This window comes from Chelon labrosus (assembly GCF_963514085.1).
Source record: "Chelon labrosus genome assembly, chromosome: 23".
Taxonomy (NCBI): domain Eukaryota; kingdom Metazoa; phylum Chordata; class Actinopteri; order Mugiliformes; family Mugilidae; genus Chelon; species Chelon labrosus.
Window position 1 is genome coordinate 21,285,766 of NC_140356.1, and position 25,853 is coordinate 21,311,618.

The 25,853-nt window shown below is 50.7% G+C and overlaps 1 protein-coding gene across 1 annotated transcript; it reads right to left on the reverse strand.

Moving 5' to 3' along the window:
- Window positions 1–25,599, reverse strand: lrp6 (low density lipoprotein receptor-related protein 6). Its single transcript, XM_084573150.1, has 23 exons — window positions 25,296–25,599; window positions 22,370–22,766; window positions 17,552–17,749; window positions 17,273–17,469; window positions 16,752–16,883; window positions 14,896–15,292; window positions 14,642–14,813; window positions 12,584–12,800; window positions 11,920–12,209; window positions 11,600–11,826; window positions 11,347–11,531; window positions 10,889–11,215; window positions 9,821–10,023; window positions 9,509–9,720; window positions 9,246–9,436; window positions 8,594–8,803; window positions 4,496–4,621; window positions 4,088–4,324; window positions 3,905–4,015; window positions 3,578–3,811; window positions 3,349–3,485; window positions 2,664–2,761; window positions 1–2,559 (listed from the first exon to the last, which is right to left on the reverse strand). Exons 1-23 carry the CDS (start codon window positions 25,348–25,350, stop codon window positions 2,244–2,246), a joined length of 4,869 nt encoding a protein of 1,622 aa, XP_084429276.1. The 5' UTR covers window positions 25,351–25,599; the 3' UTR covers window positions 1–2,243.
- Window positions 25,600–25,853: the final 254 nt, after the last annotated feature.

Below are 25,853 nucleotides of genomic sequence, written 5' to 3' on the forward strand. Positions count from 1 at the left end.
CAGAAGTTCACTCACTTTATATTTAACAAAAAGAAAAAAATAATCAGCATTTGATGAGTTACAACAGCTTATGGTGTCAGCTGGATGGGCTGTACAGGTCCATCAGGTACTCAGGTTACAGGTAAAGCATCATCATAGAAAACAAACGTCCAGTCAGTGGAAATTAAACGTGACGAACCAAATGTTGGTCGTCGACAGAAGCACCATGAGATTAGAACCGAGGACGACGCCTTTCTGTCGACCCTTAAAAACAAAAGTAAAAAAATAAAATCAACCCGGAGACAAAAGTGCTTTTAAATTTAAAAATGACCGTTCAACCATTTTTTCATTTTTTATTTTTTAACATTTCTACTTCCTGTGACCATTTTCATCCACGTTCATCACAACCTGTCAAACATCCGTCTGAAACCAAACCAAGTACTAACTGTTGTCATGGAAACCTTCATCTCTGAACCCGTCTGGTCAGCTGGTAAAAACAAAATAATCATCTTTTATCAAAAATCCTCATTTTAGGTTTGATCAGATTAGAATAAGAAGCTGCTGACGTCAGATCAGATGAGTTTCTAACTCTGCGTCACCGTCTCTTCGTTCCACTCGGCCGCAACGATTCGTTTTTTTTTTTGTTCTGATTTTTCTTTTTGTACCGAAATTAAAAAACAATAAAATCCTGTAAAGTGCAGTCAGGAAACGAGAACCTGTCCCAGAGAAGACGAGCTGGAGGTTCAGCAGGTGATTGTACCACAGGTAGATCTGAGCGGAGGACGAGGACGGAGGCAGCGAGGAGACAAACGTACGTCCTGGTCTCAGTGTTTCACATCTGAACATGAACCTTCGTCTCCTGGAACCAGAACAAACCGTCTCTGAGGTCTACATGAAGGTCGTCATAGAGGAAATAAGAAAAGTGAGAATCAACCAATGAAAACTGAAAGTCTGAGTCAAACCAAGATTTCCTTTAACTGATCACAGAAAGTAAAGATCTGAATCATCTGAGGTTTAAACCAAACGGTTCAATGAGGAATTAAAGCGATTGTCTTCAGATTCACGCTGGTGACGTTTTAAAGGAGAAACGACGACGAACCGAGTGTTTGACGAAGCTGCAGCTGCTGCTCTGAACCGTTAGAGGAGGAGACGCGAGTCAAAGCAGACGGAAGAGTCTCAGCATCAACCAACGGAAAGTCAGACGACAGGAAACCAGATCTGAATCGTCCCCGAGCGTCTTCAGACCGAGCTGCAGCCGCGTCCCTAAAACCGCCTCCCGGAGACGACGCGCCGCCGACGGACACGAGGAGCGCGGCGCTGGCGGCGTCGGCGTCCGTCCCCGGTCCCAGATCTGCAGATTGATTGGACACAGAGTCTCTGAGACGTGGACGTGTTGCTGTGGACTGATCTGAGATTGTCACCGTTAACGTCTGTAGAAAAATATAATGAGGCGATATAAAAAAAGACGGAATGAGACGTAGTGCGAGGACTGAATGAGAGATTTACACTGATTCTCTAGAGTAGCTTATAAATACGATATCTACACAATATACGGTACAAAAATACTATGAGCTGATGGCTGGACTCAGGCACTGTCCTCCAGCTGGAGGACGGCAGCTTTTGGTTTGGATCCGGGACGTCCACGCCACGTCTGGATCGAGTCGCGCTGCCTCCCCCCGCTCCGTGGGAGGACGGGGGACGGAGGGGAGGACGGGGGACGGAGGAGACGACTCGTCCACAGATAAATATGTGATATGTGCCTTTCAGTCGCTGCTCACGACTCGTCCTCTCAACCAGAGAAGAAGAAGAGGAGGACGAGTCAGAGCACAGAGCCAGTACCGACAAGATGGCGGCCGAGTGGCGTGGCGGCGGCGGGGGGGAGGAGCTTGTCTCGGCCCCGCCTCCTCCTCCTCCTCCTCCTCCTGTCATATTTGGCATCAGATAAGTTAAACGTCCTTCAGCCTCTCCTCTCCTGCTTTAAGGCAACTTAGATTTGTGATGATTTTAATAAAACCTTTTCTTAAAAAATGTACAAATGTCTTAATACAAACCTCTATGACGTCATCAGTAAACACTGTATAGAAAATATATAAATATGCTTCTCTCTCTTTCAATGTACAAAAATTCTGCAGCTCCTGGTTTCCCTTTGATTTCCTCTTCCTCCGTCTCCTCCTCTTCCTCAGTCTCTCTTTCCCGTTTTTTTTCCTCATTTATGCACAATTGCTATTTACAGTGAGGGGGGCGGAGCTTGTGCGGAGGGCGGCTCACGAGGAGTCCGTGCAGGGCGACGGCGGCGGCGGGTAGAGGTGGTGGGAGTAGCTGCGCTCGGTGTAAGGCGACGGCGGGCAGCTCTCGCAGTTCTCCTCCGCCGACAGGTACTGGCTGCGTGGCGTCGGCGGCGGCGGGAAAGGCTCCGAGTCGTAGTTGAGGTCGCTGGTGTAGCCCTTGGCGGCGGCGGCGGCGGCGGCGGCGCTGGACTTGAGCGGCGCCCGGCGTCCCGGCGTGTAGTCGCTGTCGCACACGTCGGTGCTGCAGGGGGTGGTGGGCGGGGCGAAGTGGCGGTAGGTGTAGGGGCGGTAGCTGGAAGACAGGAAGAGACGGTCAGAGACGGAGGACCAGAAACAGGAAGTGAACAGGAAGTGAACAGGAAGTAAACAGGAAGTAAACAGGAAGTGGGCGGGTACCTGTAGGACCTGTGAGTGGACGGACTGTTGGAGGAATAACCAAACTCCATGGTGTACTGAGAACGAACCGTGGCCGGAGACGGAGGAGGGTTCAGGATCTGGAGACGGACAGAGACAGTCTTCATCATCATCATCATCAAACATAAAGGTTACATCAGGATTTCACAATAAAAGCCTCCTTCACAGTAAGAGAACGTTTAAACCTGAAAACTGACTCAAACTAGATTCATTCAGAGATAAAACAACATTAATAATATAATTAATAAGAACATTAATATAATTACTATAATATATTATTATTAATAAGAACATTAATATAATTACTATAATATATTATAATTAATAAGAACATTAATATAATTACTATAATATATTATAATTAATAAGAACATTAACATTAATATAATTACTATAATATATTATAATTAATATTAATATTCATATAATTAATAAGAACATTAATATTAATATTCATATAATTAATAATAACATTAATATAATTACTATAATATATTATAATTAATAAGAACATTAATATAATTAATAAGAACATTAATATTAATATTCATATAATTAATATTAATATTCATATAATTAATAAGAACATTAATATAATTACTATAATATATTATAATTAATATTAATATTCATATAATTAATAATAACATTAACACTCTTGTCTGACCGGGGGGAAGTAGGTTCCTTTGGTGCTGGACGAGCTGCTGGATGAAGCTCCGGTGACGTGAGCTCTGTCGTAGGGGGGACCACTGCTGCCCCCCATGATACTGAGAGAACCAATCACTGACTTCCCCCGGGACATGCCTGGAGACGAGAGGACGAGAGGACGAGAGGACATGAGAGAGGATAACAGACTCTGAAGCAGGTTTCCGTGGCGACGAGGCGCCGGCCCTCACCTGGCAGCGAGCTGGACAGCGAGCTGGGATGGGGGACGTATCCCAGCGGCACCGAGGACGGGCCGTGGACCACGAAGTCGTTGGTGACCGTCTCCCCGTCGTCCTTCATCTGAGGACAGAGGACGCGCTGGCACACGAAGTAGATGGCGCCCACCACGAACAGCGCCATGACAATGACCACGATGAAGCCGATGGTGTTGCCGGGCTGCGGCGGCGGCGGCTCGTCGGTGGGGTCTGAGGACGGTAACAAGGGTTAGAGACAGAGGTCAGGGACAGGGACGGGGACAGGGACGGGCTCTGACCCGGTAACGTTCTGGTATCACTCACAGCAGCCGCTCTCGTCCGAGTTGTCGCTGCAGTCCGTGTTGTGGTCACACTTCTTGTGCTTCCCGATGCACTGACCGTTGGAGCAGGTGAACTGATCGGCCGGACACCGAACTGAAAACACAGTCTCTGTTAGAGGACGTTCTGGTTGTGGTCCCGGTTCTGGTCCCGGTCCACCTGTCTCACCTTCACACTTGTTCTCGTCGGACCGGTCCTGACAGTTGACGTCCCCGTTGCAGCGGAGGCTCAGGTCGATGCACTGCCGGCTGTCGCACTGGAACTCGGCCTCGGAGCAGACGGGACAGTCCTCCTCGTCGCTGTTGTCGTCGCACTCGGAGAAACCGTCGCACCTCCAGGCCTGAGGGATGCAGTCCACCTCCCCGGACGTGCAGGAGAACTGCTCCGGGGAACAGGTGGGGGGTTCTGAGGAGGACACAGTCACGTCAGACCTGCCAACGTCTCCAGACCAGAACTCTGACCCGTCTGGACCAAACCCAGGAGGGCCGGTTAAAGGTCCAGACGGGTCAGAGACGTCCCGTTTACAGAAAACCCATCGTCTCTTTATTTCACTAGAAGACAGGAAGTGGTCCCTACCTCCACAGGACAACTCGTCCGGCAGCAGCACCAGGTGGACGGGACACGAGCAGCGGGTCGTCCCGTCTCCCTTCACGATGCAGATGTGAGAGCAGCCGCCGTTACCCATCGTACACGGATGTTTGTCTGGAGCGAAGAGAAACCGGATTAAACCAGAGCAAACCAGATTAAACCGGACTCACTGTAGATTAAACTGGATTAAACCAGAGCAAACCAGATTAAACCGGATCAAACCGGATCAAACCAGACTAAACCAGATTAAACCAGACTAAACTGGATTAAACCAGACTCACTGTAGATGAACCCAGATTACAGATTAAACCAGATTAAACCGGATCAAACCGGATCAAACCGGATTAAACCGGATTAAACCAGACTCACTGTAGATGAACTCAGATGAACCCAGATGAACCCAGATTAAACCAGATCAAACCGGACTAAACCGGATTAAACTGGATCAAACCAGATTAAACCAAACCAGATTAAACCGGATTAAACCAGACTCACTGTAGATGAACCCAGATTACAGATTAAACCAGATCAAACCGGATCAAACCAGATCAAAACGGATCAAACCAGACTAAACCAGACTAAACCAGATCAAACCGGATTAAATCAGACTCACTGTAGATGAACCCAGATTACAGATTAAACCAGATCAAACCGGATCAAACCAGACTAAACCAGACTAAACCAGATCAAACCAGATCAAACCGGATTAAACCAGATCAAACCAGATTAAACCGGATTAAACCAGACTCACTGTAGATGAACCCAGATTAAACCAGATCAAACCAGACTAAACCGGATTAAACCGGATTAAACCAGACTCACTGTAGATGAACCCAGATCAAACCAGATCAAACCGGATTAAACCAGACTAAACCGGATTAAACCGGATCAAACCAGACTAAACCGGATTAAACCGGATCAAACCAGACTAAACCAGACTAAACCAGATCAAACCAGATCAAACCGGACTAAACCGGATCAAACCAGACTAAACCGGATCAAACCAGACTAAACCGGATCAAACCAGACTAAACCGGATTAAACTGGATCAAACCAGATTACAGATCAAACCAGACTAAACCAGATCGAGCCAGACTAAACCGGACTAAAACGGATTAAACTGGATCAAACCGGACTAAACCGGATTAAACCAGATTAAACCAGACTAAACCGGATTAAACTGGAACAAACCAGATCAAACCAGACTAAACCAGATTACACCGGATTACACCGGAATAAACCAGACTCACTGTAGATGAACCCAGATTAAACCAGATCAAACCAGACTAAACCGGATTAAACCAGATTAAACCGGATTAAACCAGATTAAACCGGATTAAACTGGATCAAACCAGATCAAATCACCAGACTCACCCCAGATCAAACAGGACTAAACCGGATTAAACCGGATCAAACCAGATCAAACCGGATCAAACCGGATCAAACCAGACTAAACCGGATTAAACCGGATTAAACCAGACTCACTGTAGATGAACCCAGATCAAACCAGATCAAACCAGACTAAACCGGATTAAACTGGATCAAACCAGACTAAACCGGATTAAACCGGATCAAACCGGACTAAACCAGATTAAACCGGATTAAACCAGACTCACTGTAGATGAACCCAGATGAACCCAGATGAAACCAGATCAAACCAGACTAAACCGAATTAAACCGGATTAAACCAGACTCACTGTAGATGAACCCAGATCAAACCAGATCAAACCAGACTAAATCGGATTAAACTGGATCAAACCAGACTAAACCAGACTAAACCGGATTAAACCGGATCAAACCGGATCAAACCGGACTAAACCAGATTAAACCAGACTCACTGTAGATGAACCCAGATGAACCCAGATGAACCCAGATGAACCCAGACTAAACCGGATTAAACCGGATTAAACCAGACTCACTGTAGATGAACCCAGATCAAACCAGATCAAACCGGACTAAACCGGACTAAACCGGATTAAACTGGATCAAACCAGACTAAACCAGATTAAACCAGATTAAACCGGATTAAACCAGACTCACTGTAGATGAACCCAGATTAAACCAGATCAAACCAGATCAAACCGGACTAAACCGGATCAAACCAGACTAAACCGGACTAAACTAGACTAAACCAGACTAAACTGGATTAAACCAGACTCACTGTAGATGAACACAGATTAAACCAGATCAAAGCAGACTAAACCAGACTAAACCGGATTAAACCAGATCAAACCAGACTAAACCGGATTAAACTGGATTAAACTGAATCAAACCAGACTAAACCAGATTACAGATCAAACCAGACTAAACCAGATCAAGCCAGACTAAACCGGACTAAAACGGATTAAACCGGATTAAACCAGATTAAACCAGACTAAACCGGATTAAACTGGATCAAACCAGATCAAACCAGACTAAACCAGATTACACCGGATTACACCGGATTAAACCAGACTCACTGTAGATGAACCCAGATTAAACCAGACTCACTGTAGATGAACCCAGATCAAACCAGCTCAAACCAGATCAAACCGGACTAAACCAGACTAAACCAGATTAAACCAGACTAAACCGGATTAAACCAGATCAAACCACCAGACTCACCCCAGATCAAACCGGACTAAACCGGATTAAACCGGATCAAACCAGATCAAACCGGATTAAACCAGATCAAACCACCAGACTCACCCCAGATCAAACCGGACTAAACCGGATTAAACCGGATCAAACCAGATCAAACCGGATCAAACCGGATTAAACCAGACTAAACCGGATTAAACCGGATTAAACCAGATTAAACCAGACTAAACTGGATTAAACCAGACTCACTGTAGATGAACCCAGATTACAGATTAAACCGGATCAAAGTAGATGAACCCAGATCAAACCAGACTAAACCGGATTAAACTGGATCAAACCAGACTAAACCGGACTAAACCAGACTAAACCGGATTAAACTGGATCAAACCGGACTAAACCAGATTAAACCAGACTAAACTGGATTAAACCAGACTCACTGTAGATGAACCCAGATTACAGATTAAACCGGATCAAACCAGATCAAACCGGATCAAACCAGACTAAATCAGATCAAACCAGACTAAACCGGATTAAACCAGATTAAACCAGACTCACTGTAGATGAACCCAGATTAAACCAGATTAAACCAGATCAAACCAGACTAAACAGGATTAAACCGGATTAAACCAGACTAAACCGGATCAAACCAGATCAAACCAGATTAAACCAGACTAAACCGGATTAAACTGGATCAACCCAGATTAAACCAGACTAAACCAGATTACAGATCAAACCAGATTAAACCAGATCAAACCAGACTAAACCGGATTAAACCGGATCAACCCAGATTAAACCAGACTAAACCAGATTACAGATCAAACCAGATTAAACCAGATCAAACCAGACTAAACCGGATTAAACCGGATCAACCCAGATTAAACCAGTCTAAACCAGATTACAGATCAAACCAGATGAACCCAGATTAAACCAGACTCACTGTAGATGAACCCAGATCAAACCAGACTAAACCGGACTAAACCGGATTAAACTGGATCAAACCAGACTAAACTGGATCAAACCAGACTAAACCGGATTAAACCGGATTAAACCAGATTAAACCGGATTAAACCAGATTAAAGTGGATCAAACCAGATTAAACCAGACTAAACCGGATTAAACCGGATTAAACCAGACTCACTGTAGATGAACCCAGATTAAACCAGATCAAACCAGATCAAACCAGACTAAACCGGATCAAACCAGACTAAACCGGATCAAACCAGATCAAACCAGACTAAACCAGACTAAACCAGACTAAACCAGACTGAAACCGGATTAAACCGGATTAAACCGGATTAAACCGGATCAAACCAGATTAAACCAGATCAAACCAGACTAAACCAGATTAAACCACTGCACTCACCCCAGATCAAACCAGATTAAACCGGACTCACCCCAGAGCAAACCAGATTAAACCAGATCAAACCAGACTAAACCAGATTAAACCAGACTAAACCGGATTAAACCAGACTCACTGTAGATGATCACAGATTAAACCAGACTCACTGTACTCCCCCATGTCCAGCTCGTGGACGGCGTGGATGTCGCTCAGGTAGGCGATGCGGGCCTGGATCTTGGTGCGCCCCTCCCTCGTGGTCTTGTCGATGCGTTCGATCATCTGCTGCTGCTTGTCGATCCAGTACAGGTGGTTCCCGTAGACCGTCAGGCCGACCGGCTGCAGGATGTTGGAGTCGGCGATCACGATCCGATTGGCTCCTACGTTTATTTATTAGAAGAAGAAGAAGAAGACGACGACGGAACAGGGGAGAGAAACAAAACAAGGTTGGAGGGCAAAAACTTTCAGGAACAAACCAAACGGGGGAGGGACTGAGGAGTGAGGGTCTGAGGGGGGAGGGTCTGAGGGGTGAGGGTCTGAGGGGGGAGGGACCTAGGGGGGAGGGACTGAGGGTCTGAGGGTCTGAGGGGGGAGGGACTGAGGGGTGAGGGACTGAAGGTCTGAGGGGGGAGGGTCTGAGGGGTGAGGGACTGAAGGGTGAGGGTCTGAGGGGGGAGGGACCGAGGGGTGAGGGACTGAGGGTCTGAGGGGGGAGGGACTGAGGGGTGAGGGACTAAAGGGTGAGGGGGGGAGGACGGACAGTGATGCAGCTCAGATTACTGTGGACACCAGGACACTGAAGACGTGGACGGGACGACTCACCCGACAGGTCGCTGCTCTCGATGCGCCGCAGGTCCGAGTCGACCCAGAACAGCTTCCCCACCTCGTTGTCGATGGCGAGCGCCACCGGCTTCCCCAGGCCGCTGAAGAACAGAACCTCGCGCTCCGTCCCGTCCAGCGCCGCCCGCTCGATCTTCGGGGAGCGCTCCAGCAGGTTGGTGAAGTACATGTACCTGTGGGACACCAGAGGACACGTTAGCCCAGCGTCTGCGGGACCGTTTGGGGACGGGTGCGAGGACACTGACCCCCTCTCCGGGTTGACCACGATGGCTCTGGGCTTGTCGTGCTCGCCCCTCAGCACCACGCCGACCCGGCTGCCGTCGGTCCGGGTCACGTTGATGACGTTGGTGACCTCGCTGGTCCAGTAGATGAAGCGGCTGTAGATGTCGATGCTCAGGTCGTACAGCTGCAGACCCTGGCTGGGACCCCCCAGGGAGCTGGACACCACCGTCATGCTCTGATGGGACCAGAGACGGGACAGCGGTCAAACGGTTATCAGGTCTGGACCCGGTCTACTGGGGTCTAAGGTCAGACTGGGTGATAGAGACGGTTCTGACCTGGTTCCCGTCCTCCTGCGCTCGGCGGATGACGTTCTGTTTGGAGTCGATCCAGTAGAGCTGCTTGTCCAGAGGGTCGTAGTCGATGGCCCGGACGTTCCTCAGGCTGTGGATGGGCAGGATGATGTCGGGACTCTGCTGCTCGTCCATCACCATCCGGTTTATGGCCGTCTTCTGGCTGAACAGCAGGAAGGAGGTGGGAGCTGGAGGACAGAGACAGGAGGACGAGGTCAGGAGGACGGCGACAGGAGGACGAGGTTAGGAGGACAGAGACAGGAGGACGAGGTTAGGAGGACAGCGTTAGGAGGACAGAGACAGGAGGACGAGGTTAGTAGGACGAGGTCAGGAGGACGAGGTCAGGAGGACAGAGACAGGAGAACGAGGTTAGGAGGACAGCGTTAGGAGGACAGCGTTAGGAGGACATGGTTAGGAGGACAACGATAGGAGGACAACGATAGGAGGACATGGTTAGGAGGACAGCGTTAGGAGGACAGAGACAGGAGGACGAGGTCAGGAGGACAACGATAGGAGGACAGAGACAGGAGGACGAGGTCAGGAGGACATGGTTAGGAGGACAACGATATGAGGACAACGATAGGAGGACATGGTTAGGAGGACAGAGACAGGAGGACGAGGTCAGGAGGACAGCGACAGGAGGACGATGACAGGAGGACATGGTGAGGAGGACACAGGGAGTGATGCAGTGTCTTGTCCTGCAGGGGGCAGCAGAGCTTCTGGAAACGTTCTAGTTCTTCATTGAGGTTCTTAAGGTTCTTAAGGTTCTAACTTTAATGTTTAAACATCAACAGATGATTAAACGACATCAAGACATTTTTAATGAGTCAACGTTTCTATGACGACCAGATAATTAATCAGTTCATGAGACGTTAACGAGACATGAAACTAAACTGACCTCTGACCTTTGACTGACACATGGGTTAGCATTTAGCATTTAGCGTTTAGCATTTAGCATTTAACGTTTAGTGTTTAGCGTTTAGCGTTTAGCATTTAGCGTTTAGCATTTAGCATTTAGCGTTTAGCATTTAGCTACAGCCGCCCCTCGCTCACCGCTGCAGGTCTTGTTGTCGTAGTTGAGGGAGAAGTGGGCGGGGCATCCGCAGACGAAGCTGCTGACGGGGACGGCGAGGCAGAGGTGGGAGCAGTGACCGTTGGTGGAGGCGCAGGCGTTCCAGCCGCCCTGTCGGGACGAGTGGAACACCAGGATGTCCATGACGTAGTCCAGGTGGCCCTGGATCACGGTCCGGTTCTGGCCGCTGGTCTTGTTGGCCCGCTCGATGCTGCGCTGGCTCCAGTCCGTCCAGTAGATGTAGTCCTGGTACTGGGTGAGACCGAACGGGTGAGGCAGGTCGTCGGCTATCACCTCCCGGTCCTGACCTGAGGAACCACAGCGGGACGCCACGTGAGACACAAGAAGAGAGACAGAACCCACGGGACAGCGAGACGAGGACCCCCCCAGACTAGAGTCTAGATGAAAGACACTGCGAAGACGTCTCCGTCCTGATTACCCAGCATGTTGGAGGACTCGATGAGCGTGGTGTCCAGGTCGGTCCAGTAGAGGCGCCGCTCGGCGTAGTCGATGGTGAGCCCGTTGGCTCGGCCCACGTCCGCCACCAGGGTGATCCTGCCCGTCCCGTCCATCGCCGCCCGGTCGATCTTCGGCTTCCCGCCCCACTCGGTCCAGTACATGTACCTGAGGAGAGGGAGCGGGTCAGAACCCACCAGGTCTGGGACGGACCCCCAGCTGCTTCCTGTACTCACCCCTCAGCCGGATCCAGGGCCAGAGCCCGGGGACTGTCCAGGTCCTTCCAGACCAGGACCTGCCGGTGCTGCCCGTCCAGCTTGGCGACCTCGATGCGGTTGGTCCCGGTGTCGGCCCAGTACAGGTTCTTCCCCAGCCAGTCCACCGCCATCCCCTCAGGGTAGTCCAGACCGAACTCCACCACGTGCTCCAGGGCGCTGCCGTTCATGAAGGCCCGGCTGATAGTCTGCAGGGGTCAGAGGTCAGAGGTCAGAGGTCAGATTAATTAACAGGAGGAGGAGGAGGAGGAGGATGAAGAGGCTGCGGGTCAGAATCAGACCTTCAGGGTGATGTCAGTCCAGTAGATGCGGTTGTCGGTGACGTCGAAGTCGAGGGCCGACGCCTCCTTGACGCCGGTGAGCGGGATGGCCACGTTGTTGTTGTTGGTCTCCAGGGAGATGCGGCGGATGTCGGTGTGGCGGGAGAAGAGGAGGAAGGCCTCGGGGACGATGCACGTCCTCATGTCCGCGATGAGCTCCAGACCGATGGGACAGCCACACTGGACGCCCTGAGGCTTGTAGAGACAGAGGTGACTGCAGCCGCCGTTACTCTCAGCACACGGGTTGGTCCCTGAGGACAGGAGGACAAGAGGATGTCAGGACAGACATGGGAGGGAGAGGGGGAGGAAGAGGGGGAGAAAGAGGGGGAGGGGGAGGAGAGGGGGAGGAAGGGGGGAGAGCGCTGACGTATCGATGTTTTACAGGATCCAACGTCTCGTCACCGTTGGAAACCAAACCTTCATGTGTTCACCAGGGCTGCATTAATAAAGATGCTAATGCTAACAGCTAGCATGAACCAGGCAGGAAACTTTAGCATCATTAGCATGATTAGCATCATTAGCATCATTAGCATCATTAGCATCATTAATCAGACGTGTCCTTTAGTGTCGTCTTTGTTTACGTTGTGGTTCCTGGCCCCTCCCCCTGCTGGTGTCACTGACTCACCGTGGGACGTCCTGACGTAGGTGGCCTTGAGGCCCATGAGGTCGGGCAGCTGGTCGATGATGAACTCCCTCTCCGCGGTGCGTTTGTGGACGCGTTCGATGCTGCGCCGCTGCCAGTCCGTCCAGTAGATGAAGTCTCCGAGCAGCGTGAAGCCGAAGATGTGAGGAAGTTTGTCCTCCACCAGCACCCGCCGGGACGTCCCGTCCATGTTCATCACCTGCAGGAGGATCAAAGAATTAAAGCCTCCTCAGTGAGTCACAGGGGAACCTTTCCAACATGGCCGACAGTTCCCATCATGCCCGGCGGCGCTGCTCCTCATTGTGTTTCATCGCTACGGAGCGCGCTCAGAAGAGCTCCTCCGGCCTGGCAGCACATCGGAGCGCCGCTAATTAGAAGCAACAGACGGAGCAAACAAACAACGGCAGCATATGGACGCCACATTTCCTCCTCCTCCTCCTCCTCCTCCTCCTCTCTCACACTTTGACGTCTCACTTCTACCAACCGGAGCAGCTCCATGAATCCGTTCAGTCACTGATTATTTAATCAACACGTTCAGGTCGTCGACTTGTTTAACGTGCTTTTAAACTCATTTCCAGTTTAATCCTGTAAATATGAAACGACACCTTGAACAGATGAAGATGATGTTATTAACGAGGCTTCATTCTAGTTTCAGGTGACAGAACTAAAAGCAGCAGATTACAGATTATAATCTGCCGTGTGTTTGCTGGCCTCATGACGGTTGAAGCTGCCTCTGATCTAAATAACAAGCGGAGCCTCCGAGTGTCAACAGCGGAAAAATGTCAGGAATCTGCAGAAAAGAAAACCCAGCGAGGCCTGTAATCTGCTCGGCGCTCGGCGTGGAGCGACGCGATTCGCTGCCTCCAGAACAGCCCCCGCGTGGCCGGCTGCCATCTCTCAACAACATCCTCCACGCACTCAGACTCGCAGGAACGCCGTGTATAAATATAAAATGAGTTTTCCATCCTCGGCGCGATGGCCTCAGCCAAAAGGTCTCCGCTGGTTTGGGAGCTGCGACCGCAGCGCGGCGACGGTTTCAGATTCTGGGTCTATTCTAAACAGAGCCGACCGCAGCTGGAGGGCCGGCCGCAATCGGAACCAGATGTGGGACCTCGCCGCAAAAACTGGGTCCTCCGAGGAACCTGAGGGAGGGGGGGCAGGGGGGAGGGGGGAGGGAGGCCGGCCAGCGGGGCCCTCGGTCGGGGCTGGAAGGCTGTGGATGGCGGAGCCAGCAGCAGACGGGTTCAGGTCCTGGTCAGAGAGGAGGTCCGCCACCCCGGAGAGGAAAACCAGAGAAATAAAATAACCTAGCAACATGGCAGGATGGCGTGAGGACGCAAACCACAGAAGAAGAAGAAGAGAGAGAAAGTGTGATGAGAGCCAAACGGAGCGAGGAGAGAGTTTAACTGAGCGCAGCCTGAAACGCTGAGCGACAGAAGAAGAGCTCGTTGTTCTGATCAGCGATTATTTATTCTTCTCTGTAAACATTTAAAGACCAGCTGGTGACAGAGGATCTGGTCTGGGTGTACCGCAGGGTTCTGTTCTAGGTCCTCTACAGAACACCACCACGCTACGTCATCGAACCATTCCACCAAGAGTCAGACTATAAAACGTCACCGTGCATCATGAAGCTAACGGAGCTAGCACGACACAGGCAGAACATGGAGACGCCACACAGAGAACAATCAGCTTAGAACCCACAACCTTCAGGCTGTGATGCTAACCGCTGCTAACGGTTGCTAACGTTACCTGAGATCTACCTGAGGACGATATGAGCAGAAACAACCTGATGGAGGGCCGCACTGACCCGCTAGCTGTTAGCATCAATATTAGCTTCACGTCTATCATGGCCTCTTCCATTAGCATCACCATTAGCATCACCATTAGCATCTGCTCTGACCACCAACCAACCCACAGACGTCTCAACTTGTTCTTCTTCTGTGGTTTTATCTGCTGCAGGATAAAATAATAAACAACAACAACAACAACAAGCTGAACCAGCAGCATAAACGAAAGCAGTTCTTTGATCTGGACACCGACCTCGATCACGTCCGTCTTGGCGTCTCCCCAGTAGATTTTGCGTTCGTCGTAGTCGAGGGCGAGTCCGTTGGGCCATCCCAGAGACGTGTTCACCATCACCACTCGCTCCATCCCGTCCAGATCCGCCCGCTCGATCTTCGGCACCTCGCCCCAGTCGGTCCAGTACATGTACCTGCACCAGCGAAGAAGACGGTCAGTGCTGCAGACATCAGCCAATCAGAGCAGGTCTTACTTCATCCAGGCGCCAGACTCACCCGGCCACGGGGTCCAGGACGATGGCCCTGGGCTCGTCCAGGTCCTCGGAGATCAGGATCTTCCTCATGGTGCCGTTGAGCCGGGTCACCTCGATGCGGTCGGTGCCGGTGTCGGTCCAGTACAGGTTCCGGGCGATCCAGTCCACCGCGATGCCGTCGGGGTGGTTGACCTGAGACGTGACCACGAACTGGGCGTCGCTGCCGTCCAGCTGGGAGCGGCGGATGGCCTTCACGTCGTCGTCCGTCCAGTAGATGTAGCCCTCCACCGGGTCGTAGTCGATGGCGATGGCGTGACGGATGTCGTCCACCTGCAGGATGATGTCGGTGAAGTCCGGCGTGTCCAGGGAGATCCGCCGCAGGTCGGTTCTCCGAGCCAGCAGCAGCATCTGGGTCGGACCTGGGAGGAAGAGGAAGCCAGGTTAGGAGGAACCGAGGGGTTAGGAACCGAGAGGTTAGGAACGATACGGCTCCTCTTTATATTCATCTGGTGACTTAAAATAGAATGAATAAATAAATAAAGGTTTTTATTAAACAGTGACTCTTAACATGTTCAGAGTCAAACACTAAAACAAGAGGCTGGATGTTTATTTATTAAGTTATTAACATGTTAAAGGAAATAAAAGGATGTTTTACTGCAGGTTGATGTCAGGACACTCGTCTTTGACTGATGAGTAAAATATAAAATATCCTTTAGTCAAACATCAAAATACTGAATCTAAGAAAAACAACATTAACATTAATAAACGTTAGAAGAAGTTTAGTGAGAATCTGTTTCCTGACGAGTTAAAACAGTAATAATAATAAATCTATCTAATAATGCAAGGAGCGTCTGTGTGTCTGTCTGTGGCACGCATATCTCGCGAACCGTTGGCCCGATGGATTTGAAACTGGGCAGGTGTCTCGCTACGGGCACGAAGATGTGCACTGCTAAGTTTGACGTTGTTTGGATAAGAAATGTAAAATATATCGGTAAAATAGGTTTTCTCCGCTCTAATATTTCCACTAATCCTCATACACAGCACCTGTAGGCTCCCACTATAGGAATACATACTTCCGACGGGCACTGCACTAGTATAATAATAATAATAATAATAATAATAATAATAATAAAGAGCGTAGCTGCTCAGACTGTAACTTTCTACTTGAACCAAAGTTGAGGCTCAGATCAACAAAGAGGCTGAAACAGTTAAAGCTGCTGGTGAAAGGCTGCATTGTCTGCAGGGTGGGGGCGGGAGGGGGGGGGGGGTGAGGAGGGGGGAAGGGGTGAGGAGGGTGGGGGGCATGTGATTCCGCCTGTTCACTAAAGCCTCTCCGCCTCAAACCTCCCGTCGCTCAGCAGGAGGGGGGGGGGGGGGTGGGACTGAACCAAAAAAATGTAAATAAAGAGAAGGGGGAGGGGCGTGGCCTGGCCGTCGTTACCGTGGCAACAGCAGGTCAGCACGACACCACCTCCACCCGCTCAGAGACGGTGTCTTTAAATGAGAGGAAAACTGAGGGAGGTTTGGTTGAGCCAAAACATTAGGAACACCTGCTGCACCAGAGATCAGTCACACACATCAGTTCTGCAGTGAGTGGCCACATCATTAGGTACACCAGCTACACGCAGGCTCAGCTTTAGTTTCTGATCACTCAGATGTTGATTCTACTGTGTCTCTACTGTGTCTCTACTGTGTCTCTACTGCAGCTGCATCATCTCCTCCAATCATTTTAATTATTCAGATTACCGTACCGTACCTAATGAACTGGACAGGGAGGCAGTTAATGAAGTGGAGGTATAAAATTAAAATCTGTCTCTGAAGAAAACGAGAAGTTTAAGAGTTAATGATGATGATGATGATGATGATGATGGTCCTCACCGTCTCTGCAGGTCTTCCCGTCCTCCAGCTGCTGGACTCCGGTGGGACAGGCGCATCGGTAGAAGGGCGTCGTAGGAGAGAGGAGGCACAGGTGGGAGCATCCTCCGTTGTTCAGGGAACAGGGACTGCTCTCTGCAGGACCACAACCACAAACTGTCAATCACATGACCCAGGTCAGGTGACCCAGGTGACCCAGGTGACCCAGGTACGCGCCAGGTGACCCAGGTACGCGCCACGTGACCCAGGTCAGGTGACCCAGGTGACCCAGGTCAGGTGACCCAGGCACGCGCCAGGTGACCCAGGTCAGGTGACCCAGGCACGCGCCAGGTGACCCAGGTGACCCAGGTGACCCATCATGCAGGTTAATAAACGTCCTGTTTGTCACAGTTATTTCCTGAATCATGATTGTTAGTTTTAACCCTTCATTGTGTGTGTGTGTGTGTGTGTGTGTGTGTGTGTGTGTGTGTGTGTTAGTGTGTCTGTGTGTGTGTGTGTGTGCGTGTGTGTGGGGGGACACTCACGGACGACTTGTCTCTTGGGGCTGAAGACATGGATGTCCATGGGGGAGAAGATGTTGGAGTGGACGATGCGCTCCTCGGTGCCCGTCTGCTTCCTGCAGGAGTGGATGGAGTGTGTGTTCCAGTCGGTCCAGAACAACGTGTCCTCGTAGAGGGTGAGGGCGAAGGGGTGAGGCAGCTCCCCTTCAACCACCACCTCCCTGAAAGACAGACACAGCAGGGTGTTAGACCTGGCCCTGGGTCAGAGGTCAGGGGTCAGGGGTCAGGGGTCAGGGGTCGTACCTGGAGGAGCCGTCCAGGCTGCAGCGGTGGATGAAGTTGCCCTTGGCGTCGGCCCAGTACAGTTTCTGCTGGCTGTAGTCCAGCGTCAGGCCGTTGGGCCAGTTGATCTCCTTATCAATGATGATGGAGCGATTCGTCCCGTCCATCCCCGCCCTCTCAATCTTTGGGACCTCGCCCCAGTCGGTCCAGTACATGAACCTGAGGGGACGGGAAGAGGAAGAGGAAGAGGAAGAGGAAGACAGATCAGTCATGATTTAAAGACAACGAGACTTTCATGTTAAACTGGTTCAGTCTGAGTCTGAACCTGGTCTAGACCGGCCCACATGGATCCTCTCAGCAGACACAGGTTCATTAACAGGGATGCTGCTGTTGCCAGGCAACCAACCAGAGAGGATACAGGAGCTGCTGCTGTTGGTACGATGGACGAGAAGCTGAGAGACGAGTCCCTCTCTCTGTTTGACTTATTAACATCACAGCTGGACGCCTCCCCCGTCCTCCCCCGTCCTCCCCCATCAACACCACCAAGATCCTCCCAGACTCTGGTCTTGGAGCTGAGAACCAAACTAAGCCAGCAGCTGTTGATGGTTCTGATCCAGCGGTAGGTAGAGATCCATTAGAGACAGCAGCTGCTACAATATTCTACTGACCACATGATGGCGCTGCTGATTTACAGACACACACACTGAGATCAGATCTCAAGTGCTGGCTGGGGACGCATGTGGAGACACATTTAGATTAAGACCAGGTAGATGGACAGGTGAGACCAGGTGAGACCAGGTGAGACCAGGTGTGTTTTAATGGATGTTTACGTCTTGTTCTCAGGTGAGAGGAGGTTCAGTCTCTGGACAAGACAAGACACCTGGAGACACCACCAGGACTGAAGTAGAAGAAGAAGAAGAATGACTTCCTGTCTTGGTACAGTGACCCTTGGAGGCCTGGCCGACGTCTCCTCCACCTCCAGGTGAGTTGGTTCTGACCAGACAGAGAGCGGCCGGCCTCGACACGTCATCACATTCAGACCGAGACAAAAGGTTGAAGAGAAGCTGCCCAGGAGCAGAATCAGCTGGTTGGGTTTCACGCAGACAAAGAGCTGCTAGCGCCGGCTAACCCGACGGCTACAACACGTCCTCACGGCTAACCCGACGGCTACAACACGTCCTCGCGGCTAACCCGACGACTACGACACGTCCCCGCGGCTAACCCGACGACTACGACACGTCCTCGCGGCTAACCCGACGACTACGACACGTCCTCACGGCTAACCCGACGGCTACGACACGTCCTCGCGGCTAACCCGACGGCTACAACACGTCCTCACGGCTAACCCGACGGCTACAACACGTCCTCGCGGCTAACCCGACGGCTACAACACGTCCTCGCGGCTAACCCGACGGCTACGACACGTCCTCACGGCTAACCCGACGGCTACAACACGTCCTCACGGCTAACCCGACGACTACAACACGTCCTCGCGGCTAACCCGACGACTACAACACGTCCTCGCGGCTAACCCGACGGCTACAACACGTCCTCGCGGCTAACCCGACGGCTACGACACGTCCTCGCGGCTAACCCGACGGCTACGACACGTCCTCGCGGCTAACCCGACGGCTACAACACGTCCCCGCGGCTAACCCGACGACTACGACACGTCCTCGCGGCTAACCCGACGACTACGACACGTCCTCACGGCTAACCCGACGGCTACGACACGTCCTCGCGGCTAACCCGACGGCTACAACACGTCCTCACGGCTAACCCGACGGCTACAACACGTCCTCGCGGCTAACCCGACGGCTACAACACGTCCTCACGGCTAACCCGACGGCTACGACACGTCCTCACGGCTAACCCGACGGCTACAACACGTCCTCGCGGCTAACCCGACGGCTACAACACGTCCTCGCGGCTAACCCGACGGCTACAACACGTCCTCGCGGCTAACCCGACGGCTACAACACGTCCTCGCGGCTAACCCGACGGCTACGACACGTCCTCGCGGCTAACCCGACGGCTACGACACGTCCTCGCGGCTAACCCGACGGCTACGACACGTCCCCGCGGCTAACCCGACGGCTACGACACGTCCTCGCGGCTAACCCGACGGCTACAACACGTCCCCGCGGCTAACCCGACGACTACGACACGTCCCCGCGGCTAACATGACGACTACAACACGTCCTCACGGCTAACCCGACGGCTACAACACGTCCTCGCGGCTAACCCGACGACTACGACACGTCCTCGCGGCTAACCCGACGACTACGACACGTCCTCGCGGCTAACCCGACGACTACAACACGTCCTCGCGGCTAACCCGACGACTACAACACGTCCTCGCGGCTAACCCGACGGCTACAACACGTCCTCGCGGCTAACCCGACGGCTACAACACGTCCTCGCGGCTAACATGACGACTACAACACGTCCTCGCGGCTAACCCGACGGCTACAACACGTCCTCGCGGCTAACCCGACGGCTACAACACGTCCTCACGGCTAACCCGACGGCTACAACACGTCCTCGCGGCTAACCCGACGGCTACAACACGTCCTCGCGGCTAACCCGACGACTACGACACGTCCTCACGGCTAACCCGACGACTACGACACGTCCCCGCGGCTAACCCGACGACTACGACACGTCCTCGCGGCTAACCCGACGACTACAACACGTCCTCGCGGCTAACATGACGACTACAACACGTCCTCGCGGCTAACCCGACGGCTACAACACGTCCTCGCGGCTAACCCGACGGCTACAACACGTCCTCACGGCTAACCCGACGGCTACAACACGTCCTCGCGGCTAACCCGACGACTACGACACGTCCTCACGGCTAACCCGACGACTACGACACGTCCCCGCGGCTAACCCGACGACTACGACACGTCCTCGCGGCTAACCCGACGACTACAACACGTCCTCGCGGCTAACATGACGACTACGACACGTCCTCGCGGCTAACATGACGACTACGACACGTCCTCGCGGCTAACATGACGACTACAACACCAACAACACGTCTGTGAAAACATTCAGGAGGTTTATTCCTCCACGTCCTGAACAATGCAGCCTGGGCCGGGGCCGGGGGGGGGGGGGGGGGGGGGAGAGAGAGAGAGAGCTGCTTTGTGTTTGGTACCTGATCCATTAATCATCCTGGTTGAATCCAGGCCAGCTCTGCTCTGCGTTCCAGCCTGGATTCAGAGAACCAGTTCTTTCTGAGCAGACCTGAGTCTGAGTCTGAGTCTACACCACAACCAGGACCTGAGTCTGAGTCTGAGTCTACACCACAACCAGGACCTGAGTCTGAGTCTGAGTCCACACCAGGACCAGGACCAGGGGTCCAATCAGGAACAAGTTCAACACAACGCCATGTTTACTCCTCGTCTATAAGGAGTAACGGCCTCCGTCTGGACTGATATGATCCTCATACAGCAGCTGATCCTCCAGGAGGAGGAGGAGGAGGAGGAGGAGGAGGAGCAGAAGAAGAAGAAGAAGAAGAAGGAGGAGGAGGAGAGGAAGGAGGAGGAGGAGGAGAGGAGGAGAGGAGGAAGGAGAACCAGCTCAGGTCTTTCTCTTCGTATCTGCAGCAACAATGATTTTCTGTGAGACGCAACCAAACCACAGAGAACTAAGATGTACGCAGCCACTGAACGCATCGTCTGCAGGAAGTGGTCTCCATGGTGACCACTGGTCCAGGAAGTGGTCTCCATGGTGACCACTGGTCCAGGAAGTGGTCTCCATGGTGACCACTGGTCCAGGAAGTAGCTGGTTTTCTGACCTGAATATTGTTCCAGAGTCAAGATCTGAAATCACTGATGGAAACTTCTTCTTCTTCTTCTTCTTCTTCTTCTATGGATCTAATAACCTCTGGTCTCTACTTCTACTTCCTGGTTTCATGTTCCTCATTTAGTTTTTGAGGCAGCAAAGTTAAAACCCGTTCAGATCTTTGTGTTTAACGTATTTTAAAGTCTAGTCCAGTGTATATAATATAATAATAATATAATATCTCATATTTATTCTGGTCTCTGTCTGTGGAGCTGATCTTCTCTATTTCTATATTTGAATAAACATAAAAGCTTTTAAGGAACATTGCTCCTGTAGTTTAGTTTATTTGGAGCAGAAATAAATCTGAGTGATTATTAATGAACAAGTCAACGTCAACATGTGAACAACTCAGAGACTTTAATGTCCGACAGCGTGGTGGATCAAACACTGGAGAGGTTCTATGAATAGAACCAAGAGAGAAGACATTTAAATAAAACTAATGAATACATCACAGCCTCTTTTATCTGGGCCCTAATGGATGTCCACCTCCCTGGAGGAGGAGGAGGAGGAGGAGGAGGAACCAAGGACAGGAAGAGGTTGACTCTGGTCATGAACCCAGAACAAGAACCACCACGTATCACGGTTCTACAGGAACTGACACAGACATTAAGAAAAACCGAGATGTTGAAAATCAGGAAAGTCAAAGTTTCATTTCACGTTTTTTTCTGGAAAAACAGAAGCAAAAAGAAGAAGAAGGTGGAGGTGAGGTGGTCGGGTGTCGGATGTGAAGACCCTGGTTCTGGTTTCACTTCCCTCTAAAATAATGATTAAGAGGAAACGGGTCCTGAACGTGACCCTGGATGTTCCCACAGATCACGGAGTCACGGAGTCACGGAGGTCACGGAGGCGTGCTAACACAAAGAGAGGCTAATATCTGAGGCTAATATCTGAGGCTAATATCTGAGGCTAATATCTGAGGCTAATATCCGACGCTAATATCTGACGCTAGCTGAGCTCAGCTGTAAGACCCCGTCCCGTCAGACTCACCCTCTCTCTGGATCCAGGGCGATGGCTCTGGGCTGGTCCAGCTCCTGCCAGAACAGAACCTTCCTCAAAGACCCGTCCAGCTCGGCCACCTCGATCCGGTTGGTTTCTGAGTCTGTCCAGTAAAGTTTACTCCCTAACCAATCACAGGCCAGTCCGTCTGGGGAGGTCAGGCCCGGCACCACGGTCTGGACCGGGCTGGCCCCCGACTGGTTGAAGAAGGTGCGTTTGATGGCCTCCTCGCTCACGTCGCTCCAGTAGATGAGGCCCCGGGAGAAGACGTAGTCCACGGCGGCGGCGTCCTCCAGCCCCCCCACCACCACCGTGGCGTTGGCCTTCTCGTGCGCCGCGTCCACGATCCGGAGGTCCCGCCGGTTCGCATAGAGCAGCAGGGGTTCACCTGGACGGGACGGGACGGGAGGAGAGTTTGGTAAAGGCTGAGGAAGACGCACAACGACGCACAACGACGCACTGACACACACGCACACACACACACACGCACTGACACACACACACACACACCAGTAGAATATATTCTACTCTATAAACTATAGACGTCTATAAACACGTTAAACCAGATCCAGTTCATCAGCTTCACTCATCAACACTGATCTGTTTCTAGTTCCTGATGTTCTAAAGGTTCTAAAGGTTCCTCTCCGTTCATCAGAACTCTAACTCAGCGTTGTTCACATTCATTATAAACTCATCATCGTGGACATTTACTGAACCACAACACTCAGGTCCCTGAAGGCATCACAGACACGGAGCAGCTTCACTTCATTCATTAAACGTCCAGAACCAAACAGAACCAAACAGAACCTGCAGGTTCTAACATGATTTACTTTATTTATTTATTTCCTCCGTCGTTCTTTCATCTTAATTTATTTCAGCAGTTTAACTTTTGTTTTTATATATTTTATTACAAATGTTTGTTTTTTAATAAATTCACTTTATGTCTGATCTGATTTATCTGAACATGTTTCTGTTTGATAAACCAACGAAGAAGAAACGACCAGATCAATGACCTCCACACGGGCTTCTGTTCTACAAGAGTCAAGAGAACAAACGGTTCTCTGTAAATGTTCTGAATCTTTCTAGAAACCAAAGATGTGAAACGTCTGAACAGGAACCAAAGACCAGAAAATAAACGAGAACCAGTTCCACCAGGGTCCAGATGAAGCTCCAGGAACATACTGGATCTGGTCCTGGTCCTGGTCTCTGGTCTCTGGTCTCAGCTTTATTCAACCAACCAGGTTGATGTGGTCGTGTCTTCACCAGTGGTCTAACGGTCTAACCTTCAGGAACCTTCTAGTTCCTCTCACAGCTTTTAATTCTGGACAAGTTTATTATTTCCTGAACCCAAACATTAAAACAGACTAAATTCATTAAACGTTCTACTGTGAGTTCTACTGTGAGTTCTACTGTAGAGTTCTACTGTAGAGTTCTACTGTGAGTTCTACTGTAGAGTTCTACGGAGAGAGCAGCAACACCACCAGTAGATCAGTTCTGACTAGAACAAGAAGAAGTTTCATGTTTTCTAAAACTGAGTCTCTGAATGAATTAAAGTCTGAATCTTGATCCACAGACGTTGAAACGGTCAGATTAAACTCACCAGTCTAATCAACTTTCACATCTTAAAGAAAACAAGAGAAACGACCAGCGTTGACCCACTGGAGGATTTCAGATCTACCTGCTCAGGTGTTTACACGTCTTTTAGTTTTTCCTCCTTTGATCCATTTATTTAAATCTTTTGACTCAGTGGCTCAAATGTTCTTTAGGTTCTAGTTATTTATATCTATATTATTTGCTCCTTGTTTTAACTTGTTTTTATTGATGAACTGTTTTCTAAGGTTTTAATAAAGTCGCTGTCTGATCTGGACATTAGTTTAGTTTCATGGTTTAAAGGTTTATTTTATTTAAACTGGTTTCCTGTCTTTGTTGCTCTTTTCCTCGTTTTATTCTAATTTTAATCTGAATTTAATTCAACATTTTTACTCTTCTACTCGTTAAACTTGAACAGATCGACTTTAACTTCTGATCCAGTTTGTTTTTACTGTTTCAGTCTGAACACAACGTTTAAATAAAGTTTATTTATTAGCTCCATGTTAACCTGTTCTGATCCGTTAAGTTTTATTCTAAACTTTATTAAATCAATCTCTCTCTTTCACTGTTGAAGTTTTTCCAGATGTTTAATATTAATTTAGTTTAGATATAAAACATGAGCTCTCCCCACTAACCTGATCTGTTCTGATTATTTAGGGTTTTATTTCTTCTCTTGTTTTATTTTCGTTTTAATCTTAATTAATTTAACAGTTTTACTTTTTAACTCTTTGTTTTTATTGAAACTTTTCTCTTTCAGTTATTTCACTTTAGTTTCTACTTCATCTGAACATTTTTAGTTCTAACAGTTTTTTTTACAGCTGATAATAATTAACGGGTTCTTTTATAAAAGTTTAAATGTATTTAAAAGGTTTTATTCCTTAGCCGACCTGTTAGCTCCTCCATGCTAACATGCTAACATGCTAACTAGCGGAGTGACTCGCTTTGATAGCATTCGTTGAGCCGTTCCCGGTCCCGGTTAATAAGTTACCCGTTAATAAGTTGACCCGTCACCGTCACATATAAACTCTGATAAATAAAGGTACCGGGGGGTTAAATGTGGGGGGGTGGGGGGCTAGCGGCTCTCTGGGGGGGGGGGGGGGTCCTGCTAAGTTGGCTAACACGGGCTGTTTGTGGTTTTATCCCGATAGCATGCTAACGCGGCTAAGCTAGCTCCGCTCGGGAGAAACGGGACCGGAGGGCCCCGGGCCGAGCTCCAAACCCCACCGAGAAAACCCCGTCCAGCGGCCGCTAACCCGACTTTACCCCGTGTCCCCGGCAGCCGGAGCCGGGACCGAGGACCTGGAGCCGGACCGGACCAAGAACTCACCTCGTATGAGAAAACAAAAACTACACAACAACAGCGTCCGCAGCGCGACACCCATCTTTCTCCCGATTCTCGGCCCAGCCGCCGCGTCTCCTCAGCGCAGTATTCCCATCGCTGCGGCCGCTTCCTGGGGCCACGGAAACGCGTTTTTATTGGGCTAGGTTCTGGTTCTGGTTCGGCTCCGGGGCTCCTTACACCGTCCCCGCTTCCATCCCGGCTGGCTGCTCCGTAACTGCGTCCGATCAACTCTCGGTGTCTCACATTGTCCTGCAGGAGCTCCGTCGTCTCCTTCCGCTGTGAGGAAGCTCTCCCCCCGCCTCCCCCCGGCTCTCCCTCCCCCCCGTCCTCCCGCCTCCCCCCGCCTCCCCCTCCGCTCTCTATTGTTGTTCGGGTTTCATGCTCTCAGGCTCGGCTCGGGTTTCATCCAGGAGACGCCCTCAGAACCGAACAGCCGCAAAACACCGAGAGTCCAGAGGTCCGGGAGTCCTCTGCTGCTGCTGCTGCGGGGGGACTAGTTTACCACCCAGACCGGGACCCTCAGCTACAGGGCCCCCCAGAGAC